This window comes from Perca flavescens, chromosome 14 (genome assembly GCF_004354835.1).
Source record: "Perca flavescens isolate YP-PL-M2 chromosome 14, PFLA_1.0, whole genome shotgun sequence".
NCBI classification, from domain to species: domain Eukaryota; kingdom Metazoa; phylum Chordata; class Actinopteri; order Perciformes; family Percidae; genus Perca; species Perca flavescens.
This window is the reverse complement of record NC_041344.1, coordinates 27,545,570-27,566,109: the sequence shown is the minus strand read 5'-3', so window position 1 is coordinate 27,566,109 and position 20,540 is coordinate 27,545,570. Positions and strand designations below refer to the sequence as shown.

General features: G+C 40.9%; 1 protein-coding gene across 1 annotated transcript in view; it reads right to left on the bottom strand.

Annotated features, from left to right (window-relative positions):
• Window positions 1-20,537, bottom strand: part of fam135b (family with sequence similarity 135 member B) — a 65,228-nt gene extending 44,691 nt beyond the window's left edge. Inside the window, exons 1-3 of the mRNA XM_028598274.1 lie at window positions 20,408-20,537; window positions 8,508-8,604; window positions 1,548-1,627 (exon numbers count right to left, since the gene is read on the bottom strand). Coding sequence (XP_028454075.1) covers window positions 1,548-1,627; window positions 8,508-8,584 — 157 coding nt within the window. The 5' untranslated portion in view covers window positions 8,585-8,604; window positions 20,408-20,537. The remainder of the gene's footprint in view (window positions 1-1,547; window positions 1,628-8,507; window positions 8,605-20,407) is intronic.
• Window positions 20,538-20,540: the final 3 nt, after the last annotated feature.

The following is a 20,540-nucleotide window of genomic DNA, read 5'->3' as shown; positions in this document are numbered from 1 at the left end:
GTCTTAAATCACTGAGACAAGGTAAAGCCATAAAATCCCCACACCCCACTCTCTTTCTCTGGTGCATATCTTTGAAAGCTGGGACCATGGTAGGAACACACCAATAGATGAACTTACTGTGCACAGTTAATTGTTAAAACAATCTATTTGGTTATTTTTATGCTAGGGCTTGTCCACAATACAAATTGAACGTTTCTGGTCCATTCCAAGGTAAATCCATTGCAGCTCTGTCTCCACATCTGTGGATTACTTTATTTTAAGAAAAGCCTTTGTCATGTCTCTGATTGAAGCACATGAACATGAAGGAACGAATCTGTTAGACGACTATAATCCAAAGAAGATTGTAGAGAATGTTCATATTCCACATCCACGTGATATGCTTACTAGTTCCAGGAAAGGCACAGAATAAGAGCACTTCCTGCACTACAGTACCATGTACTTTACCACAAAGCACCGCAACGGATTACTGTTTTCACGCAGACTTCAAACACAAGCATGAACAACACAATGTGTCACTTGAGATTTTCACACACTCAGTTCCCTTTGGACGTGGACCACTGTGGATGTAAAGCAAACTGTACAGACTGATGATCGAGATCAAGCTCGTATCATCCTTCGTCAATATTTGAGACCCAGGATGACATTCGATTAAATCAACTGTTGGCCAGTCAGTGTTCATAGTACTAAATAGTATTTATCTAGTATAGTATTTATTTGTTATTTGTATATTTGTATATGCTGTATTTCAAGTGCAGTACATATCCTTGTATTTGTCCTTCTTTATTACATATAGGCTACATACTGTAACTGAATACATGGATCGATTACTGAATGGGCCCTCCAGGCAAAGGCCCAGGGGCCCAAGTGGTCAGGGGGTCCCCTGCGATCCAAAATGACCAAAGAAAAATACAAAGAGACACAAAATGTCCATAAAGAGAAAGAAAAACAAAGAGATGCAAAATATCCATAAAGAGTAAAAAAAAAAACTGCAAAATGACTACAAAATTACACAAAATGACTACAAAGAGATGCAAAATGACTACAAATGTCAGACACTAAAAAGACGACGAAGTGACACAAAATGAATACAAAATGAAAACAAAGATATTGAAATATGACAACAAGGCGATGCAAAATGACTACAAAAAGATGTGCAACACAACTACAAAGAGACAAAATGACCACAAAGAGACAGAAAATTATTACAAAAAGATGCTTTGTCTTGCTCAATATTGGAGGGGTGGGGGCCTTGAACATGGCTTTGCCCAGAGGCCCATTGTCTCATAATCCATCCATAATTGAATATCAGTTCTGGCCTGTAAAAACCTTAAAAATCTCCAGTCTTAACACATAACTCATTTGTAGAATAAATGTATCAGCCCACGGGTTCAGCAAAAGTGTGATTACAGAGAACCAATATAGCAAATAGGGAGCTTATCTGCAGACGAGGATGAGGATAATGTTGTCTGACTGGTAAAGTCCATGCGATGCCTAAAAATATCATGTGTGGGTGTGTGTGGTGTAAACTCCACTTCCCCTTACAGTACCTGTATTGTCTTGTGTTGTCGCTATCAACCTGTGGGGCACTCGAGGCGAGACCTTTAGCCCTGCTCGTACCTGGTAGAACCTGTTGGAGAGGATAGAAACATACCAGTCACACTTAAAACTGCGCTAAATAAATATACATACTGTAGTCTCTAAATGGCCTGGGGGGTATCAAGAAGATGTATAATGTGAATAGTAAAATGTCCATGCAGATGCAGAGACTGTATAGGTTTTTTTAGTTTAGTTTATTAAGGATCCCCATTAGCTGACGCCTTGACGACCAGTTAGTCTTCCTGGAGTCCAAAACGGTGAATAGGTGAAGCCAAAACATCTGGATCACCCTCTGGTGGCTGACTGCACTATAGGTCATATATCCCACCCCATCCATGTAAGCAGATCGGGATATGGACTAAAATAAAAAATGGCAGTAGGGTCAGGAACCAGTATGGTGGTGGATTGGTAGCTGGAGAGGTGCCAGTTCACCTTCTGGGCACTGCAAAGGTGCTCTTGAGCAAGGCATTGAACCCCCAACTGCTCGGCGCGCCTTTCCATGGGCAGCTCCCTCACTCTGACATCTCTCCATTAGTGCATGTATAGGTACTGAGCATGTACTGTGTGTGTGTAATTCAGGCCTGTGTGTAAAAACAACATAGTGAAAACATTGTAATTTCCCCTTCTGGGATTAATAAAGTATACATCAGTATTATTATTATTATAAAACAACTTTTGAACATACACATGTTCCACCAAAACAAGTTCCCTTCAGAGGCTATTTTGCAGAAGCACCATTGCTGCGTCCGGCTCTTAGCGCTGCCCAAGATGACTGTGATTGGTTTAAAGAAATGCCAATAAACCAGGGCACGTTTTTCTCCCATCCCAGAATGCTATGTGGACTAGCCTCTTCCACCCTCCTCCACCGCACTGTGGAGGAAGGTCTGGCAATGCGAGACTATGTAAACCTATATCCTAATGTAATCACTGAGGGTGATTTTCTTGTTAAACATGTGAAATGGTGCATCCTGTTATAAAATATGAGGAAGTATGCCTTAGCAAAAAAGAATTTGCTGACTAGGACAGATGTATTGGAGTGTCATGTCTAAATGGAATACAGGATGCTCCGCAATAACAAGTGCACTTCTTAAGCTTCATAAGTGCTCTTCGTGGCATGGACGAGAAGTTACCAATGCCATGTTAAACAAAATATGAATCCATGACTTGTACAAATATAGCTAAATAATTAAAGGATTACAGCACTTGATTATTAATAATGAAAAAGACATACTAATGCACCTCTATTCAAAGGCTGGAAAGTATACTTTGCATGGTATCGGATGAGCACTGGTGCTAGAAATCTACAGTTCTGTCAAACATTACAGGTTGGATGAAAATGTATTGATCCCAGGAAAATGAGGCTATTAGCTTCAAAGTAATTTTAGCCACAAGAAAGACAAATATCAGCACAGAGCTTTAAAATGGAAAACAGAATAGAATAGTCTTACCGACTTATATAAGGGTTATTGACATGCCATTCCAGACCATAGGCAGCGTTGGGAAACATGTCTTTGAAAAGCTCACTTTGACAGTTTAAGTCAAAGCAGCTTTGTGTAAAAGCACTTCCCCAGGGACCCATTGGCAATCTGAGAGACCAAAGTGTGGCTGTGAACACAGTCATCACATCAGTGTGCTCGCGACAGCGCTCCTAAAGATGGAGTCTTGACAGAGAAGAGCACGGGAAAAGGTTTTGAAGGTTGATAAATAAATAAGGGATATTTATGGAATGAAATAGGTCACTCAGTGGCCAAGAAGTGGTCAGAAACCTCTCTACTTATACCTCTAACAGCAGAGATGTACAGACTTGTGTGCTCAATGTTCAATTTTGCAAAACTGCATTATTATTTACTTTAGATGCCCACATCTGAAATATTTTGTGGTAAATAGATGCTGGAGGAACTTTTTGTTTGCACAACAAAATAAATGTATAAACAAAGAGATACCAAAAGACCACAGAGATGTGAAATAGCCACAGACAGACAACTGACAACTAAAAAAGGGACGCAAAATGACCACAAAGAGACAAAAAACAACTACAAAGGGACACCAAATGTCCACAAAGAGACACAAAATGACCACTTAGAGATGCGAAATGACAACAAAGAGATACAAAATGACTACAAAGTGAGTTAAAAATGATTAGAAAGCGACATAAAATGACCACAAAGTGATGCAAAATGACTACAAACGGAATCAAAATGACTACTAGCGAGGTATGTTGTTATTTGTGTGCTCAATGTTTAAGTTTCAATTTGTCTCGCTTTGCCAGATCTTCCTCCACGGCACGGCGCAGGAGGGTCTGGCTACACAGCATTCCGGGATGGGATAAAAACATGCTCTGCTTTATTGGCATTTCTTTAAACCAATCACAATCGTCTTGGGCGGCGCTAAGAGCCGGACGGAGCCACGGTGCCTCTGCAAATAGCCTCTTGAAGGAACTTGTTTTGGTGGAACGTGTACGTTTAAATGTTGTTTTAGTCGTGCAACAGAAAACTCAGATTGGACAGACAGTCTAGCTAGCTGTCTGGATTTACCCTGCAGAGATCTGAGGAGCAGTTAACCATAGTCCTCAGAAATCCACCCTAGTTAAGAATGCCAACACAAAGAAAGCGGAAGGTAACGGACATCCGGCCCGAAAAGAGTGAAATCCGACGGAATTTCCGGTGGCAACGGAGCAATCCCGGAGGTGGAACGTCATGGATATAGACTAATTTTAAATAAACTACTTTATCATTTTCTTTAGAAGGCACGCATCTGAAATACTTCGTCGTATATATACTTTTAGCACAATTAAACCAGAATAAATGATAAAGACGAAAATCAAGAAAATACAGCTGGGCTCGGAATCCGAGTATCTGAAGCAAACCAAGACTCTAACTTTGCCAACATTAGTGAAAATTAAAAAGGTTATGCTTATCGCCTTCTTTCAAATTAAATGCAGATTTAATCAGTATTTTCAATGCAATCAGTGTACAACTGGGCCCTTCAAAGTGTACGGGTGCATGCCCCCCCCCCCCCAGTCTGACACAGAGATTTGTATTGATTTCAGTAATTACATTGCTGTGTGCTGAGATGCTCAGGTCCTGGAAAAACTAAACCGTTCTTATTCCGCAGTGCATCATCTTTATATTGGTGGATCCAGTTCTTCTTAGTGTCCACATCACATCTCTGCTGCTGTCGGAAGTAACGTGGCAACCAGTAAAAACAAACATATTAGTGCACTCAGCTGAAGGGATTATCGTGATAAAGCTTAAGCCCATCCTATTCGGAGAGGGAAAATCATTTTGATAAAGCTGGCATTTCAGCTGACCAGACGAGAGGTTTTAATCTTCCTGCAGATGCAGCAGCGGTATAAACGTGGCCCTTTTATGTCATGGAATATTATAAAGAAAAGTAAATAATTAGATTTTAGCTCTTTTATTTACACTCATTATTCTTCTTATTGGTACAGCCCATAATATATTTTAATTTGTTACTTCTTGTGTATGTTTGTACGTTGTAATGTTGTACTCAGGTTAGCGTTGGCCTACAGAAGCGGACGGAAAAGTTGTAATGCCTTCATTTTTTTGGGGCTGAATATTTAAACCCCCCAAAAATATTAGAACCTCCATTATGAAAAAAAATCCACGATGCTTTTCACTGTAACGTTCAGGTTATGTGAAGAAAACATAGTCTCTCCAACAAAATGTGTTCCTTTAGATAGTTTTAAAAGATTGTTTACGTGATTCTCGTTGTCTCGTTTGTTTTTCTAGGTGTGATCTTCTAGATCTACTAATTGATATTTATATAGAAAGCAATACACTAAATTAATTTACAATTAATATATTCCAATATGTGGTTTAAAGGGAGCTTAACTTAGCCAAATCACACAAACTCCTCTAGAGTCCAAAGCAGAGATAGCAGCTTCTAAAATCTGCTAGCTAGTTACCTTTTAGCAGTTGCGCTTTAGCTGGTGTGTTTTTTGCTGCCTCATTTACTTATGTGGAACAACAAACTGGATTCCCAAGATCTCTCTAAACCTTTCTCTTCCCAAGACTATAAAAATTGATATTTTAAAATTACAGATAACGGCTAGAGTAAAATCCGTGGGCATATATTTAGCTTTAGCTAAGGCTAGCCCTCTCAGCAGCTAGCTTTCACTTGATGAAGCTCTCGGTTTTGTAGTTACTGAAAATTGAACACTATCACAGAAATCATAAATTTTATATGGTACAATATTTTTGTATGGCAAGCTAGATGCCAAAAATCCAACTAAATATACTGCATTTTGATTTTTAGGACAGTGAACTTAAACGTTTTTTAAGCCAAGGACCCCTTAACTGAAAGAGAGATGGAGCAGAGACCCCCTACTACAGACATTGTATCAAATTAACTGGGCCTACAATGACGTGTAGGGCAGCCAAAAGCCTTTATACATACCTTTTTTGCATAAAATACTAATCTATTAAAATAGCCTAATAATTGTGTCTACCTTACCTATAGGCCAGTGAGGGTTTATATTATATGTTGGATTCATGTTAAGACTTTTTTAAGTTTTGAAAAAACTTTCAAAAATGAACAATAATTTGGTTGCCCCCTTGCATTAACTCGGAGGACCCCCTAGGGGTCCCGGACCCCCTGTTGACAATCTCTTTGTAGTTTTAGGGTAATCTGCTGTCTTAATGTTGATGACAGGCGCATTCAACCCATGTTAAATTCATCAGACCCCATGATGTCCTGACATACATTTTCAGGGGATTATGGGTACTTTACAAAACATGCCTGACAACATACAGCTCAGATCAGGCACGGTGTTATGGGTGGGCCTGACGGGCCTAGGCCCACCCACTTTTCAACAGGGCCACCCAAAACATTAATTAATATATTATAATTTGGTGAAGAATTATTAAAAATCTGCAAATAATCTCATAATTTGAAAAAAAAAAGTCTGTGGCCGTTTTACAGTCTGTGGCCGAGTATTGATTGAAACTGTCGGGCAGTGTTGTTGATCTGTATATTGTTGAAAACTTAAAACATCCATCCATCCATCCAGCCATCTTCGTCCGCTTATCCGGTATTGGGTCGCGGGGGGAGCAGCTCCAGCAGAGGACCCCAAACTTCCCTTTCCCGAGCAACATTAACCAGCTCTGACTGGGGGATCCCGAGGCGTTCCCAGGCCAGGTTGGAGATATAATCCCTCCACCTAGTCCTGGGTCTTCCCCGAGGCCTCCTCCCAGCTGGACGTGCCTGGAACACCTCCCTAGGGAGGCGCCCAGGGGGCATCCTTACCAGATGCCCGAACCACCTCAACTGGCTCCTTTCGACGCGAAGGAGCAGCGGCTCTACTCCGAGCTCCTCACGGATGACTGAGCTTCTCACCCTATCTCTAAGGGAGACGCCAGCCACCCTCCTGAGGAAACCCATTTCAGCCGCTTGTACCCTGGATCTCGTTCTTACGGTCATGACCCAGCCTTCATGGCCATAGGTGTGGGTAGGAACGAAAACTGACCGGAAAGGGAAGTTTGGGGTCCCCTGCTGGAGCTGCTCCCCCCGCGACCCGATACCGGATAAGCGGACGAAGATGGATGGAAGAATTGTGAAATATTCGGCCTCATGTTATACGAGCAGAACTAAACTATGTTTTGGGGAAATATTAGATTCCTGACCAATTTTCACAATCTATAGGCCTTAGGTTAGGAGAGATGCGCTATAGCACAGCCAGGTATGGTGCGTAATGGAGATTGCAAAGCGCTCTTCTTTTGGTCAGAACCAAGGAGAGCGATCGCGTATAGGTCCGTCCTTTGCACCGAAACTTTTTACAATGCAACAACATATAAATAGCATCAAGCTATTACAATCTTTATTATGTAAGCACATATAATATATATAATATAACAGTATATTAGCCAGTCATTTGTATTAGGTTAAACAGGGATTTGATAACGTTTTTAATTTAAGGCCCACCCACAATTGGTCTGGCCCATCCAAAACTGGAATCCTGGCGCCGTGCCTGGCTCAGATGAAGGTTGTTCAACACAGTTTTTTCTTTCAAATGGAGTAAGTCAGTTTTACAGTGTAATCTATGGCCTAGGCCGCAGGTACACAGGTGTTTTTAAAAAAACGTATCTATATGAATTGCTGAATTAAAAAAAAATATTCTGTGAAAAAAGTCAGCGAAAGTCACTTGGTGTGGACGTTCATTTACTGGATAATCACCGGAAGATCCAGCGGCGATGTCCATCGCCTTGCAAAACTCTGTTCGTTAACGGGAAACAACAACAAACTTTGAGCTACGAGCTACAAATGGCATGTTTTGAAGAAAATTTGCTTGCTTGGTTCTTTCCGGGGAATAACCGTTAAGATTAACAAAGAATAGATTTAACGTTATGGCATTTACTATCTAACTGGGACGTTCTGGGACCAATTGGGGCAGGATTGCTGTTGACAAAGTACACACGGCGATACAACGGTAAGAGCAAATTACGTTTAACCGTTTCAATGTATCCAGCTAATTTAAATAGCTTGTGACGTTACAGTATTGAACAGTTAACTACTTTTAATATTGTATGTGACGTTTTTTTTATTTATTTTTTTGCAGGGTGCAAATGTTTCAACTAAACATGTTCCTTCCTGAGACCATTTTACAGGACCAGCGTCGATGCGTCCAGAGCTTAGCGGCACCCACGTGAATGTGATTGGTTTAAAAGAAATGCAAACGACCCAGAGCATACATATTCAGTTATGGTACTAAAACTAAACAAAAAAAGAATAAAAAGCAGCTTTTTGACAATTAATAAAATGCGTGGATCCTTTGTCAGCAACATGAATATGCACTGTGAGTTTGCTGAGTTGCCAGTTGTGAAGCCAGCCAGGTAAGCTGAACAAATATAATTACTCTGGAAATGTGATTTGTGCAGAGATAAATTGCTTACCCCCTTTGAAAGAGATCCACATTGTGAAACTTATGCAACTCTACAGAAAACTCCAGTGTTCCCTGTACTTCAGACATGGTATAATCCCACTCATCACCTGTCAAAAGAGAGGAAGCACAGCAAATATGACGTATTAGACAAATAAGCAGAATCCACAGTGAAAGATGAGACAAATGATGACATTTCTAAAAGTAGCTCACACCGTTATTTTCAGTTTGCCGAGGTGATATGACTCATACAGTCCAGTGTGGAGAGCCGACTCTATAGGACAGACTCTCTTCTGCTCTCTTTATTGTATCTGTCTTAATAAGGGAGATTGTGAGCTGATTTTAATTCAGCTTCTATTACTACCAATGCCAGCCCTTCAGTACAGTATCATTATTACCTGTATAATAAGTAGGATTAGATCTAGTTACTGTATATTTCTGCTGCTTCAATATATTACCATTTAATTAAATATCAAATAGCCCCAAAACTGGTGATTAAATGTTGTAATTATGATTTTAATGTTTTAATTCAAAGGCCTCATGTATCCCAGAGCTTTCTCCGTGTTTTGGCCGTGTTCAAGATTTAGTGTGCCATTATTATTTTTAAATGCTTTTTCAGAGACTCTTCTACCCTAGACGAATATGAAAGTCTGAGGAAACGAAGGTCTCCTTATCCTGTTTAATACGAAAATTGAAATTTGGGACATTAAATGTATGTTTGATGTGGCACACAAAGTTTGCGTTGTAGATTCCCATTTACACAAGCAAAAGAATGATGTGTCAACCGCAATTTCGTCTGTCTGTTGCTGGTACTTTTTCTTGCTGTGCGCTTTTAGTTCAGTTTACCCGAAAACCTCTTTTGTGATCACACAGCACTGATGCCCATTATCTTGTTAAAGGAGATGTCAAAACACGTAACAACTAACTAAAATGATTTTCCCATCCAGTACCTATTAGCTGTTAGGATTAGGGGTTCAGTTCAGTGTTTCATTGTAGTTAGCAATGACTAAAATGACCAGGGTTGGGTGTCACAGGGTACCTCACAATAAGATACGATACATGGCTCACGATACCAATAATATCATGATACAGCAGTACATGGTACAGCGATAATCAATATCCAATCCTATAATGATGCATTTCGATATCGGTCTAACTATGAATACTAAATGCTTGTGAAAAGGTTAAGTGCAGGTTTTCTCCAAATTGTTAGAAAACGGCACAATTCTGCAGCTCCAGTTTTTGACTCTGTAAATTAAACTGTGGACTTAAACGTGGCTGGGGCATCTGTTATTTTCCTCAGGCTGCTGTCCGCCATCACATTGAAAATCTCTCCCATCTCGTTGAAAATCTCTTCCTCTTCGGCTAGTTAACTAAATGTTCAAGTTTCCTTTATTCATGTGTCGAGGAGCCATGAAGTAGCAACGCTCGGAGCAGGGAAATCTTTTAAGAGCGCCTCATGTTTTGAATTAAAATAATATTTGACGCCAGCGTAATCGATTCTCGTATCACACGAAGGACGATATATTGCTGTATCGATATTTTGTCCCACCCCTAAAAATGACTATTATCTGTAGTAAAAGACATAAATACAGGCCTAAACATGGTCATTACCTGAGCTTTAGCCAACTGCAGGCAAATACTCAATGTGCCTCAATGCATCAGACCATTGAAAATAGATGTACCTTAAATAACCTGTGATCAACGTTAGGGCTGGGCGATAGGGAGAAAATCAGATATCACGATATTCTTGACCAAATACCTTGATATCGATATTGCGGCGATATTCTAGGGTTGACAATTGGTGCTTTAACAAAATATCTTCACACTTAGATTTTAGATAAATAATCATCAGTAATGTGGACATAATGTCTAAGTGGGGAAAAGGCAAATAATAGAACAGTCTGGTAAGTTCACTTTACTGTAATGCAACCTTTAAAACCAGGAAAAGACAACACTTATGTCATATCACGATATTACCATATCCAAAATCTAAGACGATATCCAGTCTCACATCACGATATCGATATAATATTGATATATTGCCCAGCCCTAATCAACATATCCCAGGCTAGCTGAAGCTCATTCCACATCCACGTGAGCAGTGTTTTCCATCAGTGTTAGTCCAAACGCCAACCATTTAATTTGACTTTAAATCCTCTAACCATTAAACGTAGATGTGGGCTTATACATATATTCTGCAGCATTCACAGAAAGTGCAGTTGAAGCCGAGACAGTAAATTGAGCTGCAACCAAACAAAAGGAGATAAAACCCTGACACTGTTTACAGTAAAGTGTCTCAAATAACCCCTCATTGAATGCTTTGGAACATAATCCTTGCATGTGTGCTGCATGTGGGTAGTGTTCCTGTAAGCGTTGTAAAGAAGGACATGGAGAGTCATAACTAGAAAAGAAGGTGCACACACCAGTAGAGGTGTTGAAATGAATCAAATAATCGATGCATCGAATCGTGGACATGGACGATGCTGCATCGATAATCGGCAGGCTCATAATCGATTATTCCTGTTCACAATTTAATGTAGGCCTAACAACCTTTCTGTTTACATATTCTGTTATGTTTTGCACATTCAGGAAGTGCCATGTGCTCAGTGCTGTAGTTTTATGTATCCAATTTATTTAGTATTAGAGCACTGCAGAATGTTTGGTTTTTGAAGCTTGAAAAGCTGTGAATTAAATATCCTTCATGGCTTTAATAGAAAAATTGATTTGACCCATCGTGATGCATAGTGACGCATTGTGAGGCATTGAGATATCGAATCGAATCGCTGACCTGATAATCATAATCAAATCAAATCGGGAGATCAGTGAAGATTCACACCTCTACACACAAGTGAATCTTCACTTGTGCATTACGCCCAGTCCTTAGCTAATGCTGTCCCCAGAGGGTATCTGGCTAGATTTTGGGTCCGATTCGCCCCTCCAGACAGTTCATGATTTGAGGCTGGTCTGAACTGATTATCTGACAGACATAATTTTAATGTTACAGACTGAATCGGAGCCTTCCCCCGATTTCTGACTTGAAATCCTACAGTGTGAAAGGAACAGCGATGGATTATTGAGCAAAAACACGCAATAGTCAATGAGAGTCAGCTGATCGGGTAAGCATCACCGACTGAATGTTGCTTACTTGTGTAGAACAGAAACATGGCTGCCAACATATAGAACTTACAGAACCATTAAAAGAAAGAAGTTCATTTATAAAGGATGATAATGTAGAGCAAGCCGGTCATCATTGCGAATTAGAACCCGGACATGGAATCAGTCTGTAGGGGTTCAATTTGCAATAATGACCAGCTCGCTACATTATCCCGCTTATTAAATACCGTTCGGGGCAGTTAACTTTACAGCCAATGAGCACGGCCCTCCAGGTCGCCCAAGTGAGTGTGCTAACCATGAAGCTAACTAATTCTCTGTTTGCACTGTTGCCATTAGCAATATTAGCTAGCTTTAAAAATGATTGTATTGATTGATTTTCTATTGTCTCCCGAGCCAGGTGGACAGACGAAGAGCCTCCTCTTCTTCTGTCCACCTGGCTCGGGAGACGAGCAACCATCTGAGGACGACAGTCCACCTCCATGTTTTTTTTCTTTTCTTCTGAAGTCACATATGATCCTGCAAGTTTTTGTGAGATCCCAAGTCCCTGGAATCGGCACTCTGAAATAATTTAGGATAATTGGGTGTGGTCCTGAGACTTGACTGAATCGTCTGGTGTGTGCACTATTACGATTAAAATATTAGCAATCTGTTAAACCTTACGTTATATCTGTGGTCTCCCACATTTTTTTTAAATCAGTGTAAAAAAAAAATTTAAATCCTCTTGTGTGCACCAGACATTAGCTGCCTGAAAAAACATGATGCAGTTTCAGTCCACTTTCTTTAAGGAGTGAATATTGATCTAGACAGGCTGGTTTTATTTCACCAAAGGTCAGACACTGGGGTATTGCGAGACGTTAATTTGCTGTGACTAAAATGCAAAAGCTACTGCTAATTACAGTTAACTCCAGCATACAGATATCCATTGAGTACCACCAAATTCCTACCCTGGCATGTAGCTAGCTAGCTAATTAAGCTAACATGAGCCCCAATAGTTGCATACCTCTCAAGTCTCACACCTTGTGTGTGACACACGCATTTCAACCCGTTCACACGCTCACACGCCACACCTTGTATTTCTCACGCAGAGAAATGACCAGAATAAGGCCCACCAAGTTGCGCCGCTATTTTTTAAACCGTGAAACAGGTAGAGGAATCAAGTGAGTTCCCCAGAGTTCAGAAGGCCCTGCCACGCACCAGCTGAGTGAGTGCGGTTTCGAGTTCTTGGCTTTCGTCGCTGTTTGTGACTTTGCCTGAGATTGAGTGACAAGTGTACTCCATGGATGTATTAAGAGAACGGTGTACTCGCCCTGTTGTTTATCTGGTTGCCATGACTTGGCGAGTGATGACGTCCTGTCACTGTTCCAGTTGAGGGGAGAGAGAGCGGATGACAGTTTGCTTGAGTTCAGTAGAGCACACGGCTCTGTAGAGTTGTGTAATTCTGACTTTATATACTACATGTACATCGCGGAAACCCTGTTGTGCGTCTGCCCTATTTCTGTTACTGTGGCGGCAGAAATCAACATAGAGGAAACACTGGGTAGCTTTTGTGCCTATTATTATTATTATTATTATTATTATTATTATAGCTGCATGTTGAATTGGCTGCAGGGCTACTCTGACAGTTTTATATTTTTATAAAGATACCCATTTATGCTAGAATTAATAGCTGTGGATGCAGGGAGGGGCCCATAGAAAATGCCTTTCTACAGGGCCCAGAATTTTGAGCTACGCCCCTGCACGCACGCACACACACACACACACACACACAAAGAAATGCTTAAAATGCTAAAATCTTAAACATTTTATTTGTACGAATGTATGTGTCATTTATCAGATCAGACCCCCGTCCCCACCCAAACCCCTGCCACCAAAGTCTCACTCTGAACTCTGTTCAAAACTTGAGAGCCCCGTAGTTGGTTGAAAAATGTATTCCCCTGTCCCTTCCTTACCAACACCAGAATGTAATTTGTGCAAATAGGCTGCGTCCAAGGTGTCTCAGTTGGCAGTAAAACATCCTCCTCCCCCTCTCTTATGCTAATAAGAGACTATACGTATCTTGCCAAGTGAAGAGAAAGAAGGGCCAGTAAATCTTCAGTAAAACCTGAACATCTGCCTTACAAAGCCAGCAGTGTAGAGGATAATTAAAAATGTGACCATGTCCATGTAAAGCAAGCAAGCATTGCAGGCAGTGCCGAGACAAATCGTGACCTTCTCTAATGTAGTACACTACACTGCTACAAATGGCCCAAAGAGACAAGAAATGGCTGGTTTTTTTGCCTCTTGCTGACTCGGCATGTCGTGCCACATTGACACACTAGCAACACTTGGAGCTCCGTAAGCTTTGTGCGTGTCAAGGCCCAGACACACCGACCAGACGGCCGACCCTCGGCAGAAAAGGCAGTTGGACTGATTAGTCTCCCCGAGTTGGTCAAAAAATGTGCCTCGGAACACACCAAAGCAACGAGACGTAATACATCTCCATAACAGCAGGGGGCGCTAATCTGTATTGTTGCCCAAAAATGAAAACTGGCAGCTGATTCAAAGACAGACTGTCATGGCGGCTTGTTCAGAATACGATCTCATATTGTACTAAAATGGTTCACCGAAACGGGTTTCTGAAAACATTTTAAGCGAGAAATAGGCCGTGCAGTTGCTGAATCTGTCTTCATTTCAGATCGACAAAGGTCAGTTTGAAAGATTTTCGTCAGATTTTGAGAGACTATAGTCACGCTCATTCCGCTCCCCATTTCCGGGTTAGCACTCTAGCAATCAGATGGGACATTTGAGTCCGACTGCCGGCAGTGCCCGCCCCGCCGATTTTACATGTCAAACCGCCGATTTTACATGTCAAATCGGCCAAAATGAAGACGGACGATGGCATGGAACACACCGAACAGACTCGAGTCACCGACCTCACCAGAGGTCCGAGGGCCAATTACCGGCTCGGTGTGTAGTAGTCTTCAGGTTGACCACAGATGACGGCGGTCATCATAATGACGTGAGTCAATTATTGGCAATTTGGCATGAGACTGCGAGACACTGGAGTTTGTACAGCTTGTGATTTCTTTAGCGTTGATTAGACTAGCCCAAGATGCTTCACTGCTTCCCTAATTCACTGAGTTGTAAGCCAACATCCTAGTTATCTGTTATCTGCTGTCTCAGAGGTTTAAAACAGGAGCTGCTCACTGCTCCAGGAATGTGTTTGCTAGACAGTAGGGAGTAAAATGAACACAGTGTACTAAATAGAAGCTCACAGTCCAGGGACTTAGGACTTAATATGCTTTATTTCCCACCAAAACAATCTACAGTATATGGCTGGAGCATGCAGACTATATACGCATCAATAAGTTCATCAAATCAGGGAGTCGCACTCTGACGGCTTCAAAGGCATACAGCTGTCATACATCTACGTAGCACTGTTTCCCTTGATGACGATGATGATGATGATGATGATGATACAGCTCATCAACTCAATGCATTGTCATGAACGGGTTCGTGTGATATCGTACAAAAACCAACGCTCACCAATTTGTATGATATCCTGCATGACAATTAAGTTGAGTCGTTACGATTAAATTTAGCCGAGAAAAAGTGACTGTGAGCCAGGTACAGGGCACCGCAAGGTGAAGGTACTCTCAGGGGCCGTTGCAGTTGAGTTTAGCTGCCAAAAGGTGACCGTAATGCGGCGAGGCACCAAAACGACTAGTTAAGATTAGAAAAAAGATTGTGGCCCCCTTAAGTAGAACTCTCGGGACACGAACATGCGTTTCCTGGGTGAAAGTCTTGTGTTTTTCCCGGCTCGAAAGCCCTGTGTTTTATGACCCACCTATCCGACCCAATCTCCTCCCTACACAGACCGGAGCGGTCTGGTACAGCAGCAGTCACTGCGCTGCATACAGCAAGAAATACTGTACATGGAATACATATGAATTACAGTTTGTTTATTTTCGTAGCTATATGTACGGTTTATGAGAACAGCCTTATTGACTGCAGCATACGCCAATGTCTTTAATGGGCAATGTGGGGTTACTCCGATTTTCATATCGTGAACAAATCCAATGAAAAGGCTTACACTATTAACAATGTGTTATTAGTATCTGTGTAAGACCTCCCTGTGGCACTCAGCCCTTAGCTAATCTTTGCCTTCTAAAGATGTACAGTTTGTAAATTTTATTTTACCAAATGTCTTGGTGTTTTATGAAGGCTTAGGGCTACTCTGACAATAGCCTACTTGTTGAATGATACATTTTTGGTTGTTTTTTGGTCTTTTCATTAGATTTGTTGAAAAAGAAAGAGAATATTGGCAGCCTTATCCCAGCAGCACCTTACAGATAGAAACCTTTTTTAGGCTGATACCAGCAGGCCTATTTTTAGGCTATTTCAACCAGGATCCTGTATTTCCCCACCTGGATTTTACAGGGCTTTGAAACAGAATGTATGCCTTTGTGTTGGTGTAAAGTATAGAGTACTAACACTTTACATTACATTATTTCAAGATCATTTACTAATCATTTTCAAGGAAATTTCCTGGAGATAACTATTTAATCAATTAAATGGCAAATGGCGAGAGTGTCTAGTAAGTTGTACTGAATTAATAATAAGTTTTTAAAAGAATTCCCTTGAAATAAACGCACAATTTGCATAAATCAGCAGAAAATAGAATTAAACAGTTTTTTTTGTTTCCTGCTTTTTAAAGTTATAACTCCTAAGATTTTCATTAAATCAAAACCTATTTTTGATACTATTTATGACTGATGTTGTTTTAACAGTAGCCTTTCAATGTGTTTACATTTTGTAATACCTTTCTATAAAGTAATGGTTGGAATCACCAGAGGCCCCACGATACGATATTATCACGATACTTATGTCAAGATATGATATTTTTGCGATTTTACACATATTGCAATATATTGCAATTTGTTAACCTTTTTCCAACTTCAAATTATGTCCCCCAAAGCCAAACTTTGTCAACATCTGTTTTGTCTTCAATAGAAATGTCTCTGGTTCGTTCATCTCACATATAATAATGAAAGATCGATACTTGGCGTCCGTGTGTCGACACAGTATTGACACGGAAAATATCGCAATACTATGCTGCATCGATTTCCCCTTCACTTATCTACAACATGCATTTGTTTGACTGCACTGTAAACAGATAAATCAGGTTCTTTTCTATGTGCTTAAAGCAAACTAGCTGCTCAACAAGTGTCTGCTGCACCCAGACTTATGGAACCTGTAGTATTAAACCACAGTTAAAGGACAATTCCGGCGCAAAATGAACCTAGGGGTTAATAACATATGTGTACCGAGTCAAACGTTCTCTGGGATTTGTTTTCATGCTAATCGAATGTGTCCCAAGCTTTAAACAAGCTACCGCAAACCAGTGGTTAGCTGCTAATGCTAGCTTTTGGGGCAGAGGGTAAACCGCTATTTCATACCAATTACAAGGCTCAAAATAGCACCACACTTCAATGGTAGCATAATGAGTGTCTTCTATCTTTTTAATAAACTGTCTGTACACTTACAAAGTTCTCAATGCTTCGGAAACATGTAGGGACCCTCATTATGCTACCGTTGAAGTGTGGTGCTATTTTGAGCCTTGTTAGTGGTATAGAAATAGTGATTTACCCTCTGCCCTGAAAGCTAGCGTTAGCAGCTAACCACCAGCTTGCTGTAGCTTGTTTAAAGCTAGAGACGCATTCGATTAGCATGAAAACATGTCCCAGAGAACGTTCGACTCGGTACACATATGTTATTAAACCCTAGGTTTCTTTTGCACCAGAATTGTCTTTTAACAATTCCACCAGTACGGGGGACACCAAATCAACCAGTATTGAAATCATTTAAAAGGACTTTAAATCAACTTTAAGTCTTTATCTATGTCCTTAACGCTATAACTAGCTTGTTTCTGAGCTGTGTGCCTTTCTCAGACTGAAGTTGGCATGAAAGACTGCCGAGCAATTTAGTTACATAGAAAACCTAAACTATCTTTCTGATTTTCTACTTGTGGCAATTCATTAAACGCTAATCTTTACAAAATAGCCATCTGGTGTCTGTATATTATTTAATACAGGCACTGGCTTTTTTGGAGGGCTAGAGTTTGCAGTTATTCATCCACACAAAAAAACTAAGACTACAGGCTGTCCTTAAAGAGTAACTTTGGCATATTTCAACCTGGACCCTATTTTCCCAGGTTTTTGTGTCTTAGTGACATTATCAGTTACCGTCTACTAAAAGTGCTGTTTTTTTCGCCACTGACATGCTCCGATAATAACCCACAAGACTCCATTTAAATGAACAGTACTTTTAGCGTGTATAGTGCCAGCTTTATTTTACATGTAAATGTGTGAATTAAGGGTTTATTTTAACCTACCCACAGTGGTGGAACTTGTTGGAACAGTGGAAAGATGAACAAAGATGACTTTTGATACATTTGTTTTGTTTCTGTCGACTTTGAATAAAGTATGTTTTACGATGTAAAATGACAGTTTTTTTAAATGTAGTCTGGTGGGTTTTCTGATAGCGATTTGGGGGCTGTTTCATGTTAAACAAAAATGATCTTACTCTTTAACAAAAAGGTCTACCTCCGTAGGGATTCTTTCCATAATGTTGTCCGGCACTTAGAATAACAATATGACCATGTCAGCGGCAAAACAAGCACTTTTAGTGGACATAAATTGAAGTTGCGTAATTGCCCATTAACGTTACATCTTGCAGCTTGTTTCGCAGCTGCCGACTACTACCGTCTTGCTTAATACTGGACCAATTTCAAAAACTGTTGTTCCTATCAGTCACTTAGACACACAAACATGGGGAAATAGGTTGAAAAATATCTGAGATACCCTTTAAGCTGCCCTCCTCCCTTTTTAGCCGCACCTGGTGGTGTCAGCACAGTTGGCAATGCAGACTGACATCTCCGATCTCAATTTGGGGAGGACGAAGAAGAGGCAACATGTTCATAGTGACTGAATGTGGAATGAGCAGATTTTTGCAGGCTACGTAGGCGTAGGTGTCATTGTAACACTGAGAGTCATTGTGTGCCACGACTTGGAGCTGCTGTATATGTGTGCACAGCTCAAAGGGCCGGAAATTAATCTCAGGCAGTATTCCATTCATTAACATCTAACTCTTTCTCTGCAGAACACAATAACAGAAACAGGACTATCACCGAAATTAAGGGATACGTGACAGAGGGCCAATGGCTTAGAGCACCCCATTGGAGCCAAAGAAATGAAAGGAAATAATGCAATGCTGGGAATTTGTGTCCAGGTTATGAAGTATTTCAAGGATATTAAGATAAGTCAAATCAAAGCGGCAATATTTCTTTTTCGCGATGTCTTATTTTATGGGAAAGGAATCTGCACACTGGATATGTGGGGACAGAGTGCCCTTTGGATGAAAAGCACTGAGCCAGCAATCATGTGAGGGGAATAATCTAGCATTAGCTAAAAACCCTCCGTGATTCTGTATTAGGCTCTTTGTTGTCAAAATTACAAAGCCAAATCCCTGCAAAGGCAAGAAAAGAAAGCGGGACCGAGTGGAGTTATCAAGTTAAATGAGTCGGGGTAGGACTTTGAGAGGAGAGGATGTGACCGGCATCTGTGCTATCTCCACATGAGATTCTCTTATGATCAAAGAGCTTTTATTAAATGCAAAAAAAAAAAATCCTACATCCACTACGTCACAAGTCTTTTGTAGTGTTTGGAGAGCTGCTGGAGCGTGCAATCTGCACTCAAGGTCCATTTAAAAACAGACTCACCACGTAGCCACAACTCTGATTCACTGTCCATTGGTGTGCGTACGAACCAAGTGCGTGTGTGTGTGTGTGTGATTTATGTGCTCTTTAAAGAATTGGTCCAAAAGTATGAAGGACATCACCACTAGTTCAGCTTTGAAAGAACACACTCTAGCACCCAAACATGGTCTTGTGGTTTTTCCTGCTCCGAATGTTTACATCAGTCACGCCAGGGTCCTGAAGTCGTGCTACATTTACAGTGTGAACAGCCTTGTCAACCGTGCGTCGTCGTTCTGCTGCCGCTGCTCTCCTCCTTTCGTAGCCCGCTGTGAGGACGACCCTGCATTGTTTCCTGTTCTGCTTTGTTCATTTCAGACAGCGTGTGGGGACCGTTTCAGACCACAGCATCTGTGAAAGACCCATAGTGAACCGTAGGCTGCCACTGCACCGTGGAGCAGCTTTGACAAACATCCTCGCTCGCCGTGAAGATGCAGAAACTGCACAGGCACACAGCATAGTTACTATGCTGTCACTCTGAATTCAAATACTGCATTCATTCAGATCTTTATTATTATTATTATTATTATTATTATTATTTGTAGCTATTAATACCTTTATTTTGAAAGGCTCAGCCTATTTGATTAAACCGGTCCTTTCTGCTTTGTTAACTTAACTCAGTGCGTTGTTATGTCTGTTTGCACAAGCACACATGCCCAGTAACCCATACAGTAGCCTAGGCTACAATAATCGGACAAAGACCCAAAAATGCAGCAATAAAGTAGCATGATATGCTATGTGTTAAGCTTAAACCCCCCATTAGACTCTATTTCCTATAAAAAACCCATCCTCATTCAGCCTGACAGCGCTCTAACCAACCAGCAGCTACAGTATAGCAGCTTTCTCTGCTGTAGGCTGTAATGTAAAACAACGAGCTCCTCTCGTGTTCAACACACATACACACACACACACACACGCATGCAGAAAGACAACAGCCAGCCCAACTAAAGCAGAAGGAGGGTGTCACATTATGTAGAATTAAAAAATAAAATAAACCGCCTCACCTTAGCAGTGATGAAGCGTAGATATCCGCAGAGGGGTTCGGCTCCGGGATTGTACGGAGTAATCCGCTGTTTGCGGAGGGATGCGCGGTTCGCAATGTTTATACCGCCACTACTCCTGCTGCTGCTGCTGTTG